The sequence below is a fragment of the Garra rufa genome, chromosome 2, assembly GCF_049309525.1.
Source record: "Garra rufa chromosome 2, GarRuf1.0, whole genome shotgun sequence".
NCBI classification, from domain to species: domain Eukaryota; kingdom Metazoa; phylum Chordata; class Actinopteri; order Cypriniformes; family Cyprinidae; genus Garra; species Garra rufa.
In genome coordinates, this window is record NC_133362.1 from 17,070,909 (window position 1) to 17,095,107 (window position 24,199).

The window sequence follows — 24,199 nt, forward strand, 5'->3', positions numbered from 1 at the left end:
AAATTGGCTGTTTTAACAAACGCAGATACAGATTGATGGGGGTAGAATCAGTCCTGTTTTGTGCTACAACTTGTAGTAAAAAAAATATCACATATGCATGTACATGTACATTTAATATCTAATATATTTTAGCATGCACAAAAACCTTTAGCCACGTTCCCATAAAAAGTTGAGGAGGGTAGAAGTCGGCTTTTATTTGTTTTGCTACAAAGCACCTTCACCACATAATAAAAAGCTCCAACCAGACTCACCAGTGTTTCTAAGAGCACTCACCACTCAAGGCTCCAACAGCTCCATAGTTTAAGGACTTCCCATCCATGATGCTGGCATCACACTCAATCTCACCGGAGAGGTTCAGGTTGGAACCGGTACCCGCATTGGTGAACGGGGAGTCCTGTAAATAAACATCAATCTTAAAGATAACTGTCTGCTCTTCTAAGAGATACACATAACATTGAAAAACAGTCTTAAATTGTATCCTTGCTTTTGCCTTGCAAAATATGCTTCTGTTGAAATATGTTTTCCTATTCCAGCTTAATGCGAAGACACTATAATCTATAAGTCATTCATAGGCTGAAGTCCCTGAGGAGTCTAAACACTGCAGTGCTTTCAAAACATTGCCCTGTTTGAATGGTCCGAAACTTTTAAGATTTTAATGCCATAAAACACTGAAAATATTAGTAGAGATTTTCTGTGTAGTTTGTCATAGATGTTACAGTGACTTTCATTGCATTAAGTATCTCACAACTTACAACTTAATCTGTTTTACAGATTTATTTAATTTTGTGTCTACAGAAAGTTTTTTGAAAAGATGTTTCTTGAGCAAAAACTTGGCATGCTGTTAGACATGAGTGTTATTCTTGCTAACCAAAATAACAACAAAACATTATTATAATTTAAATAAAACTAAAATAAAATATACAATTAGATGAAAAATGTAAAAATTAAATTTAAAATGTGGCTTTGACAACTAACTGAAATAAACCACCAGTTAAGTTTTTGATAAAATAATGTTTTTTAAAGAAGTCTCTTCTGCTCATCAAGACTGCATTTATTTAATCCAAAGTTTTTTACTACAAAATGTTTTTTTTACTCTTTAATTATGATTTCTATTTGAATACGTTTTAAAATGTAATTTATTCCTGTGATTTCAAAGCTGAATTTTTAGCATCATTACTCCAGTCACATGATCCTTCGGAAATCATTCTAATATTCTGATTTTGCAACTTTGCAATATTGATAATCAGCATATTAGAATGATTTCTGAAGGATCATGTGACATTGAAGACTACTGTAGAGTAATGATAATGATCTTTAATCACAAAAAAAACAAATCTTAGAATATATTCAAATAGAAAGCAGTTATATTAAACAGTAAAAATATTTCACAATATTACTGATTTTGCTGTATTTAGGATCAAATAAAATGCAGGCTTGGTGAGCAGAAGAGAAATCTTTAAAAACATTTACAAGAAAAAAACAACAAGCTTTTGATTAGTAAAAAACCCCTAGGTATTAAACCATGTATAACTAAGCTAAAAGTGAAAACATAAAAATAAATTGAATTTGACTTCCTTGCCATCTCATTAATATCTGAAATGTTTACTCTGTTCCTACATATTATATCTGAGGGTCTATTCAGTCATAACGATTTGGTGTGGTGCTGTGATCCACTATCACCTCTAGCTCTATAAGAGCTGCTGTCACGGCCTCCAGTGCCAATCCTCCAGCTCTGAGCCTGTCCACAGCCTGAAACACATTAAATCACAACTGATGACAGCAATCCTACATCTGCCAATGCCTAAAACCAACTCAATGTGCATTCAGTGTTTATTTTTTTTGTTCTACTTAGGATTCAGGATCTTCATGCAGAAAGGATCACACTAAGCTAATCTACACAAAACATAAAAATGTGATAATCCAATACAAAGAGCTTAAAAAGAAAATAAAGCTGCAGTGTTTTCCACTTGACAAGCTTCAAGCAGAGAGCCTGGAACAGTATATTAAGCCGGGCAGCAGCTCAGGCCGCTGCTGGTGTCATGTTATCAACACATAACTCAAATTCCCTGGCACAGGTGTTTTACTCAAGCCTGATCCTTTCTTTTCATCCTTTACACGGCACTTTGGACGGGGAAAAGCATTGTGTTGCAGCTTGCCAACCTATGCATTACTGTTAGCTGCAAGCATCTATTACAATTTGGTATATTGGCAATGTAAGATTCTGCAAAAAAAAAAAAAAAAAAAAAAAAGGATCCATCTTTGTGTTAAAAGTGTTACGCAATCCGCATCAGAAAATCATGCAAACTGAGCCGGGAATAAAACCTGATTGTCGACGTGACCTCTGGCAGAGCTATCGAAAGGTTACAGTTCACAGCAGAAGAATCTTAAGTTTTGAATGAAGAATCACATGCAACTCACTTTCTGGCAAGCTCTCTTGCACACATGTTTGTATTCCTTGGCTTTGGATTCTGAATGATACCCTGCCCCTGAGGAGGTAAAAATTATCAAAAATAAAACACACGCATTCAGTTTGTTTCTTACAATGAGGTTCCTCAGCTGTTAACAGTCTGTAGTTTTGCTTGTCTTATGAAATCATTTGTATAAGAGGTTTTCTTACTTTCAAAAATGTCATTTCAAACCATTTGTTATTTTTCTGTTGTTTTCTATACAATGGCAGTTCATAGTGACCATCTGTCAAGCTATAGAAGTACAAAACACCAGAAAAAGTACCATACACATAGTCCATATATGTAGACTTAGATTTCAAGTCTTCAGAAGCTACACAAAAAGCTGAAATTTAAAACCGTGAATTAACAGGTAATATTCAAAGATCTCAAATCTCATTCATCAGGATTGCTGTCATTAATGTCTAAGGCCAATGTTTTTCCAAGTAAGTTGTAACCAAGGGGCAACCTTCTGGTCTCCCTCATGAAACCAACACGGAAGTGACTGAAACTGCAATTCATCGACTGGCCGCTTGAGGCTGGCTGCAAAAGGGAGTCAATCCCATTGACACTCCATGTTAAAATGCCCAACTTTACAGCAGAAAAAAGTATGTTTACAGCCTGGTTCAAAAAATGGTTTTGGTCTATATAGCTAGTTTTGCCCTTCATATCAACTGTGAGGGGGTGAATTTTTTTATAACTCATCGGTTTAAGTTATATTAAGCCTTAAATTTCAGCATAATTAAGGGCGTGGCCACTTGAGTGACAGGGGGATTGCCGCTGCTGTCACCACTGTCGCTCTAGACGGGCGTGGTTTCAGCAACCAGCTCCACCCACATCCCGTCTTTTCGCCCATTTTTGATTATCCGGGACTGACGCGCGATGACGCGATTCCAAGATGGCGACGGCCGAATCCCGCCCACTATGAGCTTCAAATTAGCGCTTCAGAATCCTACGGGTGACGTCACGGATACTACGTCCATATTTTTTACAGTCTATGGTTGTAACTGAATGCGGCCTGCTGGTTAAAATAAATTTCAGTGAATAAGAACTTATATTATAGCATGTTAGGCTTTTGTACACTATCAGTCAAGAGTTTTTGGACAGTAAGATTTAGAATGTTTTTTTAAGAATTCTGCACACCAAGCCTGCATGTATTTGATCCGAAATACTGCAAAAGCAGTCAAATTGTGACATAATTTCACTATTTATACGATTTTTTCCTGTGTTCAAATCTAAATTTTCAACATCATTGCTCCAGTCTTCAGTGTCACATGATCCTTCAAAAATCATTCTAATATGCTGTTCAAGGAATTTTTTTATTATTATTATTAATATTTAAAATAGTTTTTCAGGATTCTTTGATGAATAGAAAGGTCAGCATTTATGTGAAATAAAAAGCTTTTGTAACATTATACACCAAAGGCTTGAAGTCCGTATTTTTTAGTTTTGGGAAAGAAATGATAGAAATTAATACTTTTATTTAGCAATGATGCTTTAAACTGATCAAAATTGATGATAAAGATATTTATAATGTTACAAAAGATTTATATTTCAGATAAATGTTGTTTAAAAAATTTCTACTCAGACGTTTTCAACATAATAATAATAAATGTTTTTGAGCAGCAAATCAGAATATTAGAATTATTTCTGAAAGATCATGTGACTAGAGTAATGATGCTAAAAATTCAACTTTGAAATAAATTACATTAAAAACATATTCAAATAGAAAGCAGTTACATTAAATAGTAAAAATATTTTACAATATTACTGTTTTTGCTGTACTTGGATCAAATAAATGCAGGCTTGGAAAGTAGAAGAAACAAAACAAAAAACAAAAACATTAAAACTTTTGACTGATAATGTATGTCTTCAGAAGACTTGGAATACAGTGCACAAGTCATATGGACTTCTTTTATTGTACATATACAATGATTTTGGTCCCTTTTAATGCTTGACAGATCATATGTGGCCATTATAAAGTGTTTTTATGTATTTCCCCCCCTAATCTGTCCTTTTGTTGAGTTTGGAATGACATAAAGGTAAATGAACAACTATGTTTTTTGATTTTGTTTTCAGTGACCTATTGTTTTTAGGAAATCTTCACATCTAAAACTATCTAGACTATTACTCGTTCAACATGTAACAAGCAAGCCTGTGCCGAAATACAAGTTTATGCAAAAATGCACTGTTTTTACATAATTTGCAAAGAAACACAAATTTACCTGCATGCACCAGCACAAATCCCATAGCTTTGCCGTCATGACAGGGGGCGGTGCTGTTCAGTATAGACCCTGAATTGTTTAGTGGAGACACAGTCTCCTTGCAATCTGTCGAGTTTTCTAGATTTTCCATGACCCGTATTCAGTGTAGCTTGCATTTTGACCCATCATTCACTCATAGCTCCAAAACACTTCTCCAAGTCCTGAAAGTCAAGAAAGAGATTGAGTTGTCATACATTCAGAATTCAACTTCAAGACAGTGAGTTATTACATCTTCAGAATTCAACTCATAAAGGCAATAACTCAAGTTAGTAATAATGACATAACAGTTAACGTTACACATTTAGACAATTACAACAATGACAAGATTCCTTGTGTTTCAATGCATCTCAAAACTGTTACTTTGAAAAGTAATACTCAGAGCAGAATGCTTTCAGAAACATAATAATAATAACCAAGTAACTAACTGTTCGCTCACAAACTCATATTAGATTCCGTTAATGCTGTTTTTAATGTCCATCAACTACTGACAGTTCAATCCTCCAAAATAAATGAAAGAATAAAGCTTGCAAAACTCACTCGAGTGAAGACTTCAGGTGCAGACGGAAGAAGAGCGCACATCTCCACAGTTACACGCACGACCCAGCATCTCTACTGATAACACACACATACAGATTGCACTAAATTATGAGTGTAGTTGTGTGTCTGCTGCATGATTGTGATGTGATGTGATGTGATGATAAGCGGCGCATGTGCTCGCGTCACACCAAAACACTTCCTGGTTCAGTGTCACATGTGACCGTGTGACTGCAGCAGCGGCCCCCAGCGGCAGAGCCATGCACAGCGTTTATCATATGCTTGAAAAAAAGGAAAAGCACAACAGACTGTTTTTACACAGAGCATAAAGCTTTTTGAATATTTTTTTTATATACGAGTTAAATAATATTGATTAATATGTCTATTTTACAAAGGTGTATAAAATACAGAACAGTATAGTAATAGTAAAGCATACTAAATACACAAATACTGAAACAATTAGAATTCGTGTCAGGGATATAATGCAGTATAACATGGTATCTACAAAATATCAGAACACACATTACATTACAAAGATTATACTTCAAACGTAAACGAAACTTATGGGCTAGACTTCCGTAACATTCCGTAAACATGCAGTAAACGGTAAAACGGTTTGCACTACAAACCAGTGTGCTCATAAATAAGATGCATTAAAATAATTTGGTAAGAAACACCAACCTGCAGTTTCAAGCAGCAAAACAAGCTGTTTTGTGCAGCTAAAAATAGCTGGATGCAGATGAGACCAGAAGCCAGTCAGACACATAAAATTAACAAATGGCCGTGCCTACTCTTACATGAAGTGCCACAGTAAACTGTAGGTCAAAGAGAAAATAGTACATTAAAATAAAATAAAATAAAAATGTGAAAGTATGTTTCAGTATTTCAGTAGGCTATTATTAACACTGTATTTTGTGTTGTCACTCAAATCATTATAATCTTAATATTACATATGATATTCATTAGTATTCATACCCCATTTTTCCCCCACATTTTGTTATATTGCTGCCTTATGTTAACCTGCTTTAAATTACTTTTTTTTCCCACATACAATCTACACTCCATACACCATAATTGCAAAGAAAAAAACAGGTTATTAACATTTGCAAATGTATTAAATATAAAGGAAATTTTAATGATTCCATTGCATAAGTATTCATACCTTTATCTGGGACAGTTGAAATTTAGCTCAGGAACATTCATATTGCTTGTAAATGTTAATACACTTCAATTGAATTGAATGGGTAATAAAAGGTCTAACATCTGAAAATGCATATCAGAGCAAAAACCAAGCCCTTAGGTGAAAACTGCCTGTAGAGCTCAGAGACAGGATTGCATCAAGCGTCATCAAGCATCACACATCTGGGGTTAGAGTTCAGAAACAAATTCTGCTGGTTACACTTAATGGAAGAAGTCTGAAACAACCATGCCTCTTCCTAGAGCTTGCCTCCTGGCCAAACTGAGCAATTGATGGAGAAGGGCCTTGGCTAGAGTGGTGACCAAGAAGCTGATGGTCACGGTAGTTGAGCTCCATGATCATATATCTTACAGAAAGGACAAACATCACTGCAACATTACACCCATTTGGGATTTATGGTGGTGTGGCAAGTCCTCACTTCAGTGAAAATAGATGAACACAAATAGAATTTGTAAAAAGCATCTAAAGGACCCTCAGACTGTGAGAAACAAGATTTTATGGTCTGATGTACCTCAATTCCAAGCATGCCCTGCTGAAAAAAACAGCATATGCTGGTTAGGTATGTTTTGGTGCTGGGATGCTGGTTTTAGCTGGTTTATGATGGGTTAATGCTGGTCCTTTGCTGGTTTATGCTGGTCATGTTGCTGGTCAAGGACCAGCACAAACCAGCAAAGGACCAGCATAAACCAGCAAAGGGCAAGCATAAACCAGCAAAGGACCAGCATCCCTGCCTAGGTTGGTTGGCTGGTCTTAGCTGGTTTAAGCTGGAAGTGGCTGGTTTTAGCTGGTCTCCCAGGCTGGTCAGGCTGGTGGTTTCCCAGCCTGACCAGCTAAGACCAGCCTGACCAGGCTGGAAAAGTGGACAAAACCCCTCTAAAACCAGCCTGCCTTCCAGCTATGACCAGCTAAAACCAGGCTGGTTGACCAGCTAAAACCAGCCAACCAGCCTAGGCTGGTTTTTGCTGTTTTTTTCACCAGGGATAAACCAGCTAAAATCAGCATCCCAGCCCCAAAACTTACCTAACCAGCATATGCTGTTTTTTTCAGCAGGGTCATGTTTGAAGGAAACCAGGCACTGCTCATCATCTGCATTCCAAACGTAAAGTGTGGCTGTGTGGCTGTTTTTCAGCGGCAGGGACTGAGGGACTCATCAGAGTAGAAGAAAAGCTCAATGCACCAAAATATTGAGATAGCCTTAATAAAAACCCAGTCCAGAGCATTCAGAACCTCAGACTGGGCAGAAAGTTCACCTTCCAACAACACAATGACCCTAAATAAATAGCAAGAGTGGATTAAAGACAACTCTGTGAATGTCCTTGAGTGGCCCAGTCAGAGCCTGGGCTTGAACCCAATCAAACATTTCTAGAAAAACCTGAAAGTGTCTGCTAGACCCCATCCAAGCTGACAGAACTTGAGAGGTAAAGAGGTGAGGCGAAGAATAGCAGATAATTCCTAAATGTTGATGTGCAAATCTTGTTACATCATACCCAAAAAGACTTGAGGCTGTGAAGGTGCTTTAGCTAAGTACGGAGTTAAGGGAATGAATACTTATGCAACATACTTATTTAAGTTTTTTTATATATATATAAATTTCTGAAGTTGTGACAATTCTGTTTTTGCTTTGTCATTATTGTGCATGGAGTATAGATTGATGTGGAGAAAAAAAGTAATTTAAAACTGTTTAACATAAGAAAGCAACATAACAAAACGTGAAAAAAATAAAGGGGTATGAATACTTTTGCAAGGCACTGTACATATGAGTACACACACACACACACACACACACACACACACACTGGTTTACATGTTTTATGGGGACATTCCATAGGCGTAATGGTTTTTATACTGTACAAACCGTACTTTCTATCGCCCTACACCTACCCTACACCTAAACCTAGCCCTCACAGGAGATTGTGCATACTTTTACTTCATCAAAAAAACTCATTGTGCATGATTTATAAGCCTGTTTCCTCATGGGGACCTGAGAAATGTCCCCACAAGGTCAAAATCTACTGGTATTCCTATCCTTGTGGGGACATTTGGTCCCCACAACGTGATGAATACCAGGTACACACACACACACACACACACACACACACACACACACACACACACACACACACGCACACATTCTTACATTCTGAGGAAATCTTGCCTATTTTTAATAGTAAATATGATGTCAGTAGATTGATAGAAATTATGTCTGTAAAATCCGCAAGTAAATTTATTTAATCTTCTCATCTAGTTTCAAATCAGAACATACAGAAAGATAAACAGAAGACAGGAAAGATTAGCAGATAACATGGATGTCTACATATCTGATATGTGAGGTTTTATGAGCACAGTTTGGTGTTATTTATACCAAACAGATGGTCTTACTGCCATGTCAAGTAAACCAGCATTGGCAGTGGAATTGAAAACACTCCTCTTGGGACTATAAGCTTACATAAACATGTCCTCCAACTGAAGTCAAGTACGGATGACTCCTCTGGGCTCTTTGGAGGGATAGCAGAATGGCAGTATCCACAATACTCATGGGGTTAAAAACCCTTTCATAAATGAGATACAGTTGAAGTTTTTCAGCATTTATGTTTATTTGAACCCTTTCCAATAATGACTGTATGATTTTGAGATCCATCTTTGCACACTGAGGACAACTGAAGGACTCATATGCAACTATTACAAAAGGTTCAAACACTCATGGTGCTCCAGAAAGAAACACAATACTAGATAATAATAAAAAACACAGCAGTGGATTATTCAGGTAACAACAAAGTATTAAGAATCAAGTGTATGTTAACTTTTGAATGGGGTCATTTTTATAAATTCAACTAATATTTTCTTTTGTGGACTAAATGTAAATGTTTTTTATATGAAATATCTTATTCAGGTCAGTACTAAAAAAAAATATTGTATGATTGCATTTTGTATGATCCCTCTTATTTTGATCAAATAATTAACAATTTGCCAATTCCGGAATACTTTTGACTCCATTGTGGCTAGAAGAGTGAGTCTCCACGTGTGGATTACAACACTGAAAAAAAATAAAAATAAAATAATAATAATAATAAAAAAACTCTGTTGTAATATTGGTATCACATCAATTCACATGTAGGTTTCTTGTCTTCTGACATGCCCAAATCAACTAAACCCCCCATTTAAATACAAGTTAATGCCATGTGTTTCAAAGAAAGACGCTGCTAAACTAAGAGAGAGACAGAGGTGGAGAATAAGAGAGCTGGTGAGCGAGCTGCTTGATTGACTGCTTAATTGTTTTATTTTTGTCAAATGAATCTATCATCCAGACATTTACCATCTTTCAGTTCGGATTAATCATAAAACTAATTCTGTGATACATTACAGACCTTTTTGAGCTACAAACCTCTGGCCTGTCAGAGGCTCAGAGCTAAAACAAATGCATTCCTTATGCTGTCCCTATTATTTCTTTCTACATTGTATTGTGATGGATTTCATTCTGGCTGTGTCTTTGTCACACCAGGCCAGCAGAGGGAGCCTTGTCCCTCACTGACTGTTGCTGCTCCCTCTGCTGCTTCGCTGGTTACTTCCTGTTTGTCAGCCATAAAAGCCAGCTCATCACACACACACTCTGCGAAGTATTGATTTGCTGTTGCGAACTTTACCAAGCGGTTTCCTTGCTCCCAGGTCTTCCCTTGTTGTTTTCCCCTAGCCATAGTTCTGTTTTTGTTTTCTCAGTCTTAGCCTTAGTTTCCCAGTTTTTTGTTTTCATTTTCATTGTTTCCTTTGGACTGCCCACCTGGATTTGACCCACGCCTGTTGTGTTGGATTACGCTCTTGGATTGTCTTCGCTGTTGATGTTTGCTGGTGATTTCGACCCTGTCTGTCTACGATCTTCATAATAAAGCCTTGCGTTTGGATCCCCACTCTCAGTCGTCCCGTTTGTAACAGAATACTTCGCCACACCCGGATCCAGCGGCTTTATTCAACCACCAGCTCGATCATGGACCCCATCGACCAACTACTTCAGCTGCAACAAGCCCATCTACCCATTGAGGAATATGTTCATCAGTTTTGTAAGTTTTCACTTCAAGTACCTTTTTATGATGAGGTGTGGCTTAAGGACTTATTCCGCTTAGGACTTGATAAACCCACTAAATCGATGTTGCCAGGAGGGGAATTTAAATGTTCAGTGGAGGACTTTATGAATTATGCTTTGGTGTTATGCGGCTCTCCGCTTACTGTGGGAGTTCTAGAGGAGCCTCAGCACAAGATGTCTGCTAGCCCAGAGCCTCAGCACAAGATGTCTGCTAGCCCAGAGCCTCAGCACAAGATGTCTGCTAGCCCAGAGCCTCAGCACAAGATGTCTGCTAGCTCCAAGCCACAGCACAAGATGTCTGCTAGCTCCAAGCCACAGCGGCTACTCCTGCAAAGTCTGGTCACGTAATGGCTGAGGTTCCTGAGTCACATCAAGACACCACTTCACATCCTGAATCAGCTCCAGCCAGCCCATGTCCAGTCACAGCTGCTCCAGCCTGGTCAAGTCCAGTCACAGCTGTTCCATTAAAACCAAGCCTAGTCACAGCTGCTCCACTAAAGCCAGGTCCAGCTGTTCCACTAACGCCAAGCCCAGTTACGGCTATTCCACTAAAGCCTATTCAGGTCACAACGGTCCCAGCCACACCAAGTCAAGTCACAGCTGATTCTTCAATGTCAAGCAAGGACTCACCCGACCATCCAGAGCCATGTCATGTCTCATCCGAGCCAACGCTCCCAAGCCTCACGCCCGCTGACCTGGTGGGCATTCCACTGCCAACCGCGTTATCTGTTATGGCAATCGCCATTTTGAGTGTGTGGGCTGCACACTGTGCCCCAGAGGCCACCTCTGCCTATGAGTCTGTCAACAAGTTTGCTCTGGAGGCTTCATCTGCCCACATGTCCGCTGCGCCTATACCTCTTTTGGAGGTGGCGTTCATGGCGGAATTCCCTGCTCTGCATGCATCTCCAAGGCCCCCTGCTCTGCCTGCTCCGCCAAGGCCCCCTGCTCTGCCTGCTCCGCCAAGACTCCTTGCTCTGTCTGCTCCGCCAAGACTCCCTGCTCTGCCTGCTCCGCCAAGGCTTAACGCTCTGCCCGCTCTGCCAAGGCTTAACACACTGCCCGCTCCGCCAAGGCTTCACGCTCTGCCCTCTCCGCCAAGGCTTCATGCTCAGCCTGCATCGCTTAGACTTCCGGTCGTCCCTGTTACGGCTATGGAGGCCATCTAAGAAGACTCTGTCTGCCTTGTCACGGCTATGGAGTCAGCATGCTCCTATGAACTCTCTACTTCTCTCCTTGCTCTGTCTGCCTCCTCTGTCTCTACTCTCCCCAGGTCCCAGTCCATGATGCGGCCGCCTGTTCCGCCCTGGAGGGCTCCTGCGCCTCCTGTTCCGCCCTGGAGGGCTCCTGCGCCTCCTGTTCCGCCCTGGAGGGTTCCTGCGCCTCCTGCTCCGCCCTGGAGGGCCGCTCCGCCTCCTGCTCCGCCCTGGAGGGTTCCTGCGCCTCCTGCTCTGCCCTGGAGGGCCGCTCCGCCTCCTGCTCCGCCCTGGAGGGCTGCTGCGCCCCCTGCTCCGCCCTGGAGGACTCCTGGGCCTCCTGCTCCGCACTGGGGGGTTCCTAAGCCTCTTGTTAAGCCTCCTGCTCCGCCCCGGAGGGCTGCTCCGCCTCCTGCTCCGCCCTGGAGGGCTCCTAAGCCTCCTTCCCCGCCCCGGAGGGCTGCTCCACCTCCAGCTCCGCCCTGGAGGGCTCCCGAATCTCCTGCTCTGCTCTAGAGGGCCTTTGCCCAACCAGTTCTGCCTCAGTCTCCTACCCCCCCCCCCCCCCACCGCTACCCTGGACTGTTTCTTCCTGTTGTTTCTGTTGGAGCGTCTGGAAGCCGCTCCTTGGGGGGGGGGGGCTATTTCACCCCAGGCCTGCTGCTTCGCTGGTTACTTCCTGTTTGTCAGCCATAAAAGCCAGCTCATCACACACACACTCTGCGAAGTATTGATTTGCTGTTGCAAACTTTACCAAGCGTTTTCCTTGCTCCCAGGTCTTCCCTTGTTGTTTTCCCCTAGCCATAGTTCTGTTTTTGTTTTCTCAGTCTTAGCCTTTAGTTTCCCAGTTTCTTGTTTTCATTTTCATTGTTTCCTTTGGACTGCCCACCTGGATTTGACCCACGCCTGTTGTGTTGGATTACGCTCTTGGATTGTCTTCGCTGTTGATGTTTGCTGGTGATTTCGACCCTGTCTGTCTACGATCTTCATAATAAAGCCTTGCGTTTGGATCCCCACTCTCAGTCGTCCCGTTTGTAACAGTCTTTGTTCTGTGATATGGCATTTATTTAAAGCTAAGATAATTGTCTTTGCTCGGATGATTATCCATAATATATCAGTGTTATAGACTTGTTTGCCATTCAGCTCTATGCTTTTATGACAATGCTTCAGAAACAGTCTAAAATTTTACACAGTTTTACTGACTTAAAGAATGACTATGCTTTACCAATGGCATAATATAGATGAAATCAACAACTCTGTTTTCCTTCTAAAGATCTTAAATTTCCATCAAAATTCATACAAAATTGCCACCTCATAAAAAAGAGGCTTGGACCTCATTTTGTCATGAGTTTTGGTTGGTTTTAATATTACACGACACAGAGTACTTGATTCTGACTAGTCCTTGTTTATAGCAGCACTTTATATCAGTACCTATATAGCTAACATTTTTAAAATGGGCTGCAATTGACCTTTACATCTGGAAACAATGGAAGTGAAAGCAATTAATATCACTTCTCTCTGATGTTCGATATCTGCTTACTGGCTACCGAAGACTTTCAAAACTGTTGTGACAGTGCAAGTAATAGACAAAATGGACAACCAGAAGCATGTATTTTAACATTATCTTAATAAAGGGAATGTTTTCTATGTTTTCATCAAAGTATTGCATCCAGATGGTTGTACATTTGCCAGCCAACAAGTACTTTCCTTTAATCATCTGCTCTCTTAATGATATTTAAGTTGGCTAACATTCACACCACAGTTCAATTAGTGAAGTAGTGTATATAAGGCTGGAGACATTATGTTCAACTTATGGAACGGCAAACTTTGCCTCTTGCTATCAAAACTACAAGATCAAAAAAAGAGAAAGGAGAAAAAATATGAGCTGCTTTAAGTTTCTTGATGTAAGTGAGTGGATGGTACAAAGCTTGTTTGTTTTGGCAGAACTTCATACAGTTAAGAGGGAATAGCTGAACCGCTTTTTACCATGATTAAGGTTATGTTATTTTTATTGTTTTCTTTGTTTGCTATTTTTTGGCTTCCATCAATAGAGCTGAGACGCTGTGTCTTATTAGGTATAATAAATTCAAGTAGCAATTGCACCATGTGTACTACTTTAAAATAACAAATAACTTTATACAGTTGGGTACAGTCTATAAAAGTCTTCTTCTTAAAAAAAAAACACATTCTGAACATTCTGTTGTTCAGTGAAAGGTTATACAGTTGAAGACAAAAGTTTATATAACGGAATCTGCTAAATGTTCAATATTTTACAAAATGCATGTTATTTTTTATTTAGTACTGACCTAAATAAGATATTTCCCATAAAAGGCATTTATTTATTTATTTATTTTTATAGTCCACATGGGAAAATAATAGTTCAATTGATAAAAATGACCCCGTTCAAAAGTTTACATACTTGATTCTTAATACTGTGTTGTTACCTGAAGGAAACTCCAGAAGGAAACACAATGCATTAAGAGCTGGGGGGTGAAAACTTTTGGAATTTGAAGATCAGGGTAAATTTGACTTATTTTGTCTTCTGGGAAACATGTAAGTATCTTCTGTAGCTTCTGAAGGGCAGTAATAAATGGAAAAAAATAAGATATTTAGGCAAAATAAGAAAAATGTACACATCCATTCTGTTCAAAAGTTTACACCCCTGGCTCTTAATGCAGTGTTAGTGAGTGTTTGATCCTTCTGTAATATTTTCATATGAGTCCCAAAGTTGTCCTCAGTGTGAAAAGATGGATCTTAAAAACATTGTTAGAAAGGGTTCAAATACACAAAAATGAAAACCCACAGAATTTGTGGGACCTGAAGGTCTTTTTCACATGGGATCTTGTGTGAAAACACTTTCTTTGTCATAAGAATCAGACGTTAAACTGTCTCAAGTCTCCAGTTATTACCTCTATAGACTACTTAATTATTCCAGACTGCATGTCAGTCTCCAATCTCTTCTTATCCAGATTGAAATGTTCAAATATTCCTCATACATTAGCAGAATAGATCCAATCTGTGACTACTCTCAGGACCTCTGGTCCTCCGGCCATCAGGAATGAGTTTTTAAGCCTTGTTTAGGACAGAACCCATAAATAAAAACAGTCCTGTGCCCCATGGATTCACTTGATGCCCCTGTCTCTTGATGTGTTTTTAACAATACCTTTAAAAAAACCATGCCTTGCTAAAGTAGCAGACTCTAATTCATGGTCTGGAGCTTCTCTTGAGTGGGTGTGAGGAAACGCTTTCAGCTGTGAAATGAAGGAGTGTGATAGAGAAATATAGAGGATCTGCTTCGTCTGACACTTGGCAGAAGGAGAGTCTGGGCACCATGTGATCAGTGACAGACAACTTCCTTCCCTTTTGTTCTTCTGTGGTGATTGAAGAAGAAAGAACAAAATAATCGCTCAAGGAAGAATCTATGAATAAACAAAGCACCCCAACATGCTCTTCTCCCTCAAACCACAAGACCTTTGTCATTGTGACAAAGTTGATGTATTGCGAATATAAAACTTCCTCGATTTACTCAATACCAGACATAGAAATCCACAAACTATATAACTATAGCTATTCACCATCACTGTGACAGACAGATTAAAAAATGATTAAACAATTTAATAGATAATATCAGGAGAACAGCCCTCAGAAAAGCAGTTTTTCATTTTGTTTCTTCAGCCATCAAAAATTGGCTATGATAAAGATTTGTTGTAAGTAAACTTTCATAAAAATTATGATTTTTATCTGCAAAATGAGGAAATGATGTTTAATTGTTGTCACAGCAGTGTGTGACAGTGGAACAGATGGGCATGTAGCAGTGATAACATCCATTTAGTCAACAGAGAGGAATTGCAGTTTTCATGTTGTCTTTTACTTTTGTATTTCATTAAGTATCTACCTTTTAGTATTACTTTACATTGCCTAAAATACTAAGTAATAGAATTATAAGGTTAAACCAGGCCAGCTCTTTTAGATTTAGCGATTTTACAGTGATGAATGAGAGATGTTATAGTAATATAATAAACAGTAAAGGAAATTAGCAAGAGTATATTCAATGTTTGCTGATGTATGAAAGTATGTGCCTTCTTATAACCGGAGAAAGACTGCCATCTACAGGACATGAACATCATCTGTTGAAATCCACAAAAACTAATAAATTAATAGAAAGTATCGTTCAATATTGAAAGCTAATAAATTTCAAAATAATATACAAGATATTTATACATATATAAATATAACCTCAACTACGTTGATACACTCAGGACAAAGATGTGAACAGGTTAACGAAAAAAAAACATTTTTTTAACAAAATGGTGCAGTCTGTCGAAAAGGTACGAGCAGGTAAACATATTAACTCACTGGTTTTGGAAATATTATAAAATTGATGTCTCTTAATATTCATGAGCCAATCCTGCGGCATTGATTGGTTTTCAAACTACGTGGCAGTATTCATGAGCTATTTTTTGGACTTTGAACGCCATAGCAATTCATATTCATACAGAAAGCCTTTGTCATTGGTTACCAAACAATGACAGCATGATTAATATTCATGAGATAAACCTTCACCCAGGACTTGCCAGCAACGCATAGATTCGCTTAGCGTTTATTTTCTTATCTCTGGTAGATAAACACCTGTTAAAGTGGAGATAAATGAGTTGGTAAAACACTTTTCGGAAAACTGTAGCAGGTACTTTACATGTCAGCGCGTACAGGTACAAGTCTTTATGGAAGTGCATACGTTGTAGATATAATATATAAGATATGTAACGTTAAAACAAGCAGGTGAATTGTCCCGTCACCGATGACCCATGGCGTCTGTGCGCGTTGCTGTGCGGGTCCGTCCGCTGAATCAAAGGTTAGTCCGACCGCTCAAAAGCAACATTTTCCATGTTTCTGTTTTCCATAAGAGAGCACTCTCACTGTAATTATTTTACTTTATACAAGTTGTTCCCCCTACTGATTGAAAAAGTTATTATGCATTTATCTTTCTCCCTCTCTCTCAGGGAGAAGGACCTTTCAGCCAAAGTCATTGTACAAGTGGATGGACATAAAACCTCTGTCTTCAACATGAAGGTGTGTCATTCAGTTCATATTTAACAGATTTATGTTTATGTGCATTAATAGCTGGTCAAAAATGCTCTTATTGTCTGAAATGTATAATGTTATTATATTTCACACTAGTCCTAGTTGCCGGCTAGTTTGTTGATGTGTTTTATGCTTTTTAGGACAACTTCCACTGCATGACTGGAGAATCGTATGGAGAGAGTGTTAAGTCTTTTTCATATGATTTCTCTTATGATTCAATGAACAGCACAAGTCCAAACTTTGTGACACAGGAAAAGGTACAAACTCCACTACATTTGCAATATGCCCAGTAATAATAATAACAGCATTCTAGCACTCATAGCACTAACTGTTCTTACGTTTACTGTCAAGGTTTGTTTTTTAGTGTCATCAATTTCAATTTTTCCATGTTTTGTTATGTTGCAGCCTTATGTTAAACTGCTTTAAATAACTTTTTCCCCAAATCAATCTACACTCCATACACCATAAATGACAAAGCAAAAAACAAGTTTGTAACTACTTAGGAAATTTCTTAAAAATAAAAAAACTTAAATGATTCTATTGCATAAGTAATTTAGCTCAGGAGCATTCATATTTCTTGTAGATGTTACTACACTTCCAGTGAAGTTATCCTGTGGCAAATTAATTTAAAAGTACAAAAATGAGTAAAAAAGAACTGCCTCAGCTCAGAGACAGTATTGCATTAGGCACAGACCTGGGGAAGAGTTCAGAAAAAATACTGCTGCATTAAAGGTTCACAGAAGCATGTAGCCCACATTATCTATAATGGAAGAAGTTTAAAACAGCAAGAACTCTTCCGAGAGCTGGCCTCCTGGCCAAACTGAGCAATTAATGGAGAAGGGCCTTGATTTGACTGGTGAACAAGAAGCTGATGGTCACTCTATTTGAGCTTCATGATCATATATGCAGATGGGATAAACTTACAGAAGGACAAACATCACTGCAACACTCCACCAATCCAGTCTTTAAGGCGCTGTGGCCAAACTCTCTGCTTCTTAGTAAAGGCACATTTAAACCCACTTAGAATTTGCAACAAAGCGCCTAAAGAACTCTCAGATTGTGAGAAACAAATTTCTCTGGTCTGATGAAAGTCAATTCCAAGCATCTTGTTTGAAAGAAACCAGGTTCTGGTTTCACCTGCAGAGTACCATCCCAAAAGTAGTATGGAGGTAGCAGGCTTATGCTTTGTGGCTGTTTTTCAGTGGCAGGGACTGAGGGATGTCAAGGATGTCAAGGAAAGCTCAACAAAGCAAAATACTGAGATAGCCTTAATGAAAACCTAGTCTAGAGCATTTAGAACCTCAGACACCTTCCAACAGGACAATGACCCTAAGCACAAAGCAAGAGTGGCTTATAGACACCTCAGTGAATGTCCCGGAGTGGCCTAGCCATAGCCTGGGCTTGAACCCAGTCAAACATTTCTGGAGAAACCTTAAAATGTCTGCCAGCCCCCATCCAAACTGACAGAGATCGTGAAGTGAAGCGAGGAACGGCAGATAATTGCCAAATGCAGATGTGCAAAACTTGTCGCATCATAGCAAAAAGACTTGAGGCTGTAAAGGTGCTTCAACCAAGTACCATGTTAAGGGTATGAATACTACTGCAATACACTTATTTTAGTTTAATTTTAATAAATTTGCTAAGTTGTCACAAATCAGTTTTTTGCTTTGTCATTATGGTGTATAGACTGTAGATTGATGTAGAAAAATTTTAAACTATTTAAAGCAGACTGCAACATAACAAAACATTTAAAAAAATTAGCAAGGCACTGTAAATGCCAAATTTAGTTGTTTGGTTTATTTACTTGAACTGTAATTGTACTGAGACTAGTTAAACTGTTACTTGTGCTTTGGAAACCTTAGAAGATCATTTTCTAAATCTCGTCAATGATTAAAAATAATTGTTTCTGGACAACAGATAGAAATTCCAGGTGTACTAACATACCAAAGAAAGCATCTCTTTAGCTCATTTGGTGTTTGTTTTCAGATTTTCAAAGATCTTGGCACCGATGTCATGCAAGCTGCTTTTGAGGGATACAATGCCTGCGTTTTTGCTTACGGCCAGACAGGCTCAGGAAAGTCGCACACCATGATGGGCATCCCGGTTAGGATCATATCTCATTTCTGTCTCTTTCTATAGTGTAATTTCAAAGCTCACCAATCACACCTAGTAAAACACTCCCGACTACTTCAGAAGATGCACATAGTGGTTCTCAACCCCAGTGACTGCAGATCCGCTATTACACTGCATGCTTCTTATGAGTAATCAGAAAATGTGACAAGGGCAGAATATGAAGAACACATAATTATAACCAGTGTCGTCCAGTGTCATCCAAAAGACGAGAGATTTGTTCTGATGATAGTCATTCTATTCTGTCTGATATCCCCCCTTTGTCCTGGGTAGTAATTAAAAGCCGCCACTGAAGATCAGAGAGGAAAATAATGTGGAGACTTTAATGGAGTTCTGATTTATTCAAAGTGCTGGTGAAAAGTGCAGAGTGAAGAAATAGTTGAGAGAGAGAGAGAGAGAGAGAAAGAGAGAGAGAGAGACAAAATCAAATTGTCTCAATTGTGTGGATGTCTGAAAGGGCAAAAGCGTCAAGGGAAACCATTCTCTGTCCTAAAATGTGTTATGTTATACTTTTAGACTTATTTATATTTTAAAGGGGTCATTGGATGCAAAACTCACTTTTACATGTTGTTTGAACATTAAGGTGTGTTGGCAGATTGTGTACACAACCACCCTACAATGATAAAAATCCACCCAGTGGTATTTTTTAAACTTTAAAGGTAATATCCCCTTTTTTAAATCAGGTCATTATCAGCTTCTTGTCGGTGTGACGACACACCGACAGAGGCTGCTCCCACAATAGTTGATTGATATGAGCGCCTTACTTTAGACCCACCCTCACCGAGCTGAAACAGTCCGACTCCGATCGCCATTGTGTCGACTTGGGTGCAGGGGAAGACAAGAATGTCTCTGATTGAGCAATTGAGGTGTTCTGTTGTTGGATGTAAAAATTAACATAGCAGTCGTCATTTACTCCCGACATCTGAGCCGCTGAAGATGGAGAGGAATAAGGTTACTTTCGTTTTTGAAAGGAAAGCTCAGATCCCGATCTACATATGCGTCTATGTTCGTCCGAATCATTCGTGATGCAGCTTCACCCACAGCAGAAGTGAGTATAAGGGTTTTTTTATGCATCTTTGCAAATGGCCTTTCTTAATAATGTGCTAGTTAGCAAGTTTCACAGCTAAACGCGGCTAAAGTAAACATTATGGCTCTCTATCCCACGGCAGAGAGGGGCGAAGCGAGCAGAGCTCATTAGCATTTAAAGGAACATGCAACAGAATAGCTCTAAAAAGGCTGATTTTGACCAGGTAAAAAGTGTTTTTACACTACCATTGAGAAATTTTAACCAAAGTATGTTATAGACTTCTCATTAAGACCTTAAAGAATCATATCAACTTGTGGAAAATGGGCATCCGATGACCCCTTTAAAGGCGATGATAATGTGGAAATGCCTTCTCTTATTTGTCTACAAACAGCATTGTATGGACAAAAATTGTTAAAACATTCTGCACAATGGTCATCTCTTGTGGGATTTGATCCTGTAATCTTTCATTCCAGTTCCCTAATTTTCTCTTTTCCCTTTCTCAGGATGATTATGGACTGATTCCACGGATCTGTGAGGGGCTGTTCCACCACATCAGTGGAGTGTTACAAAAAGACAAGGCATCATTTCACATGGAGGTCAGGTATGAATGCGATATGTCTAGATAATAGCATAACCATGCTGTGGGTAGACAGCCAAAGGAGTAAGCAACATGAGTAATTCAGATATGTCAAGAGAGCTACCTACATGACCACAGTTGTCAACGGCTGCTCCTATCATTTGCTCCACGGTGGTTTATTGAAGGTTGATGATCCCATCAAAATCCCAGGGAGAAGGACAGGCAGATTGCAGTGTGTAAATGAGGCGTCCATTCTGGCAGCTTGTCTTTTCTTATGGGCATTGTAAGATAGCAGGAGTGTAATTACAACCAGATGATCAGGAAGGTCAGTGTACAGCCGCCGTCTGCTTCCACCTAAAGCAGGTATCATAATGGCATCTCGATAACAGCCATGTGGTAGATTAGATGAGCGAGACCGACAGTGAGACCAGGGGTGTGACTAGACCTATTAAATGTTACTTTAGACATCAGAGATATACAGTGACCTGGTTATCTCAGTTCAGTTAGACACTGCTTTATAGAAGTTTAGGATTTTTTTTAAAGGGGACATCGGATGCAAAATTAACTTTAACATGGTGTTTGCATATAAATATGTCTTAACAGTGTGTGGACACAACCACCCTACAATGATACAAATCCATTTACTCCTTTTTTAAATCTCCAATAATCCTAAACAGTCTATATTATCAAGCCGTTTTGATTTTTATACTGCTCAGGCTCAAGAGCGTTAAGATTGGGTGAAATACATGTCCACTGAAGGATCTTCTGTCACGAGTTTGGGCTGCGGGTTTTCACCTCTCCACTAGAGGTCACCATCCCCCTTCCTTCCACACTCCACGCCTCATCACACACACCTGTCACACCCTGATCACACACAGCTGTTCCCCATCACCAAGGACTATTTAGTCTCCCCTCTTCCACCTCGTGCGTGCATTATTTGAGTTCTGTCGTTTCATGTCGTGTCCTGTTGTGCCGTGTTGGCCTTTTGTTTTGTTTATTTAATAAAAATAACCTCACCTGCATTTTGGACCCTGATCTCTGCCTTTTCGTTACGCTGATTCCAGTGCGAATTGTGACAGAATGCACGCACCCAAGATGGGTCCACGCGGGAGGTTACTCAACCTCCGTCAAGGAGACCGGAGTTTAGAGGATTACGCCAGGGACTTCGTTGATTTGGCTTGTCAGGCAAAGACTGAGACGGCCTGCCTCGTGTTTTTTTTTTTGGGTAGGTCTGGCTGAGCCCTTCAGGTCCGTTATGCCTAGGGCTGGGCGATATGGCCTAAAAATAAAATCCCCGATTTTTTTCCACAAAAAATCCGATTTACGATTTAAATCGATTTTTTCCCCCCTACTTCTTTTAGCATGTAAAGAAACCCCAGCTTTTCCACAATATATATGGGCACCATATATTTTGCAATATACATTGCAACTGCATCAGTGATCGCTTTCCACCAGGCCCCATTCTTATCATACCAGACACAGTAAATGTTTGTAAGACAAATAAATATGAGACGGGAGGAAAATATATATTTCCATGCTTTTCTCTTGGACTTATATCGTATACAAAAATATACAATTTTGAACACAGAAACATTAAATGATTTAAATAACTGAAACGATCTGCCAGCAGGTGGTGGTAAGACACTGATTTAATTACTGAATCATATTCATTTGATTCGTTTGAACGGATGGTTCATTCAAGAATAAAGCAAGTGACTCTTAAGCCCGGCTCACACTACAGGAGTTTTAAAATCCTGACCGATTATTAAATCTGGTTGCAGCGCACACATAAGGAGAATCTTCGCAGATTATCTTACCTGAATTCTTAAACCTGCACACACTACAAGATTTTAAAATCGTGGCGCATCACACACTACAAGATATCATTAGGATTATCATGCCGGAGGAAGCGCCTCTCCTGATCTCACACAGCCAATCGTCATTTTAGCAACTAATGTTTACATATAGGTTAGCTTGTGCAAGCAGCTTTCTGCACTCACCTGGTATGTTCAAAACTAGGGCTGTGATGGTCTCAGTGGCCCCAGAAAAAGTAATTACCATGAATGTGTCGGGGCAAAAATTAAAGGAGATTTTCGAATTAATAATAATAATAATTAATAAATTAGTATTTTCTGAGTCAGTGTCGCAAAGATCCTGACTCACCATCTGCTCATTGGACGCGCATTTAATGCCTAAATGCATCTTTATGGATTAGGCCTATAGCTAATGAGAGAGTTTTGTTTTCGATTTTAATTATTTCGTTTTATAGTTGTGAAGTAATAATTTAAAGCTTTCTATTGATATATTAATCATGTCTGTGAGGCAATTACCTGGGTTTCGGTTAATTATTGTGAAGCGCTCCTGTTTAACACCAAAGACATCAGAAAGCGTGTTTGTTTTCTTCAAAAGCACGTTTTGTTAATGCTGTGTACACACAAACTAAGGTAGACCCTTTACAATTCTGGATGATATATTAGGCTACTCTTACCTTTATGAGCAAAAATGAAGTTTCACATTGCACCGGCGAATCCATGTCCTAAAGCGCGCTCCAGCTTTCAATCTCCGCAAATGAGTGGATATGTGCCTATTATAGCACACATTTATCTAGGTTAAACGATTAAACAAATATTGTGATATGCTTAAGTTTATATATATATATATATATATATATATATATAGATATAGATACTAGATTTTAATTTAAATCGTGATGACTTGAGAAGGCTAAATTGATCTGTCTGTCGCTGGTCGCTTAGACATTACTTAAAAAAAAAACGAAAACTTGAATTGAACAAACAAAAAGTGTTCCAAATATATCTCTAAATTAACTTTATAAACTAAAGAAACGAAAATAAATGTAATCACTTTGCTATTAAAGACAGCATCTGTGTAATGGGGAAGAGAAAGAGGAAAAAAGACAGGTTGAAGTCGGACTCGGGCCAGTAATTCTGATGAGCTGTCCGACATTTTTTGCAACGAATGTTTGTTTAATAGCCTATTTCGTATTTAGGCTACTTTCTTATTTAAATATATTATTTCTTCGATTTATTTGAGTGTTTTTTAGGCTGCTTGTTCAATGACTAAAGTGCTAAAATAAACAGGCACGTTTTGTTAATAATGTTTGAGCCTAATTTAATTGTGTTTCAAAATTATATACTTATGTATTTATATATAGGCCTATATACACAAACGTTATAATGTATATATTTATAAAACACTGCGCCACCGCGGTGCATGCCACCGTCACAGCCCTATATTCAAAACTGAGACAATTTCACTAAAGTAGAGCTCCTCTTTCTCCTTACTTTTGTGGTACGTTTTCGACACATTATACAGACAGTGTTACTACAAAAACTCAAGAAGCAGTTTCCTCCATCGAACACCCCTGTTTTGCGGTCACGCATTGGCTGTTGTGAAAGCACATAGCGTCATCATCGCGATTTAAAATCTAACATGTTTGATTTGATCGGGGCAGCCCCGGGAGGTGCAAGATTCGATCTTTGAACGCCTCACATTACAAGATAATCTGCGCCGAACATCGGGGCCGATCGAGGTGCTTGACAAGATTTTTGCTCCGATTCTCGGGAGGGAATGACTATTTAGTCTCCCCACTTTCACCACTTTCACTTTCACCTCACCTCGTGCGTGCTGTTGTGCCGTGTTGGCCTTTTGTTT

General features: G+C 39.1%; 2 protein-coding genes across 2 annotated transcripts in view; one reads left to right on the forward strand and one right to left on the reverse strand.

Annotated features, from left to right (window-relative positions):
* tasp1 (taspase, threonine aspartase, 1) overlaps positions 1 to 5,398 on the reverse strand; it is a 45,663-nt gene extending 40,265 nt beyond the window's left edge. Inside the window, exons 1-5 of the mRNA XM_073834603.1 lie at positions 5,246 to 5,398; positions 4,670 to 4,869; positions 2,419 to 2,486; positions 1,681 to 1,749; positions 274 to 394 (exon numbers count right to left, since the gene is read on the reverse strand). Coding sequence (XP_073690704.1) covers positions 274 to 394; positions 1,681 to 1,749; positions 2,419 to 2,486; positions 4,670 to 4,799 — 388 coding nt within the window. The 5' untranslated portion in view covers positions 4,800 to 4,869; positions 5,246 to 5,398. The remainder of the gene's footprint in view (positions 1 to 273; positions 395 to 1,680; positions 1,750 to 2,418; positions 2,487 to 4,669; positions 4,870 to 5,245) is intronic.
* A 10,887-nt stretch (positions 5,399 to 16,285) lies between these two features.
* The window catches only part of kif16bb (kinesin family member 16Bb), a 54,059-nt gene continuing 46,145 nt past the window's right edge, over positions 16,286 to 24,199 (forward strand). Inside the window, exons 1-5 of the mRNA XM_073834920.1 lie at positions 16,286 to 16,560; positions 16,709 to 16,778; positions 16,931 to 17,047; positions 18,777 to 18,893; positions 20,451 to 20,548. Coding sequence (XP_073691021.1) covers positions 16,514 to 16,560; positions 16,709 to 16,778; positions 16,931 to 17,047; positions 18,777 to 18,893; positions 20,451 to 20,548 — 449 coding nt within the window. The 5' untranslated portion in view covers positions 16,286 to 16,513. The remainder of the gene's footprint in view (positions 16,561 to 16,708; positions 16,779 to 16,930; positions 17,048 to 18,776; positions 18,894 to 20,450; positions 20,549 to 24,199) is intronic.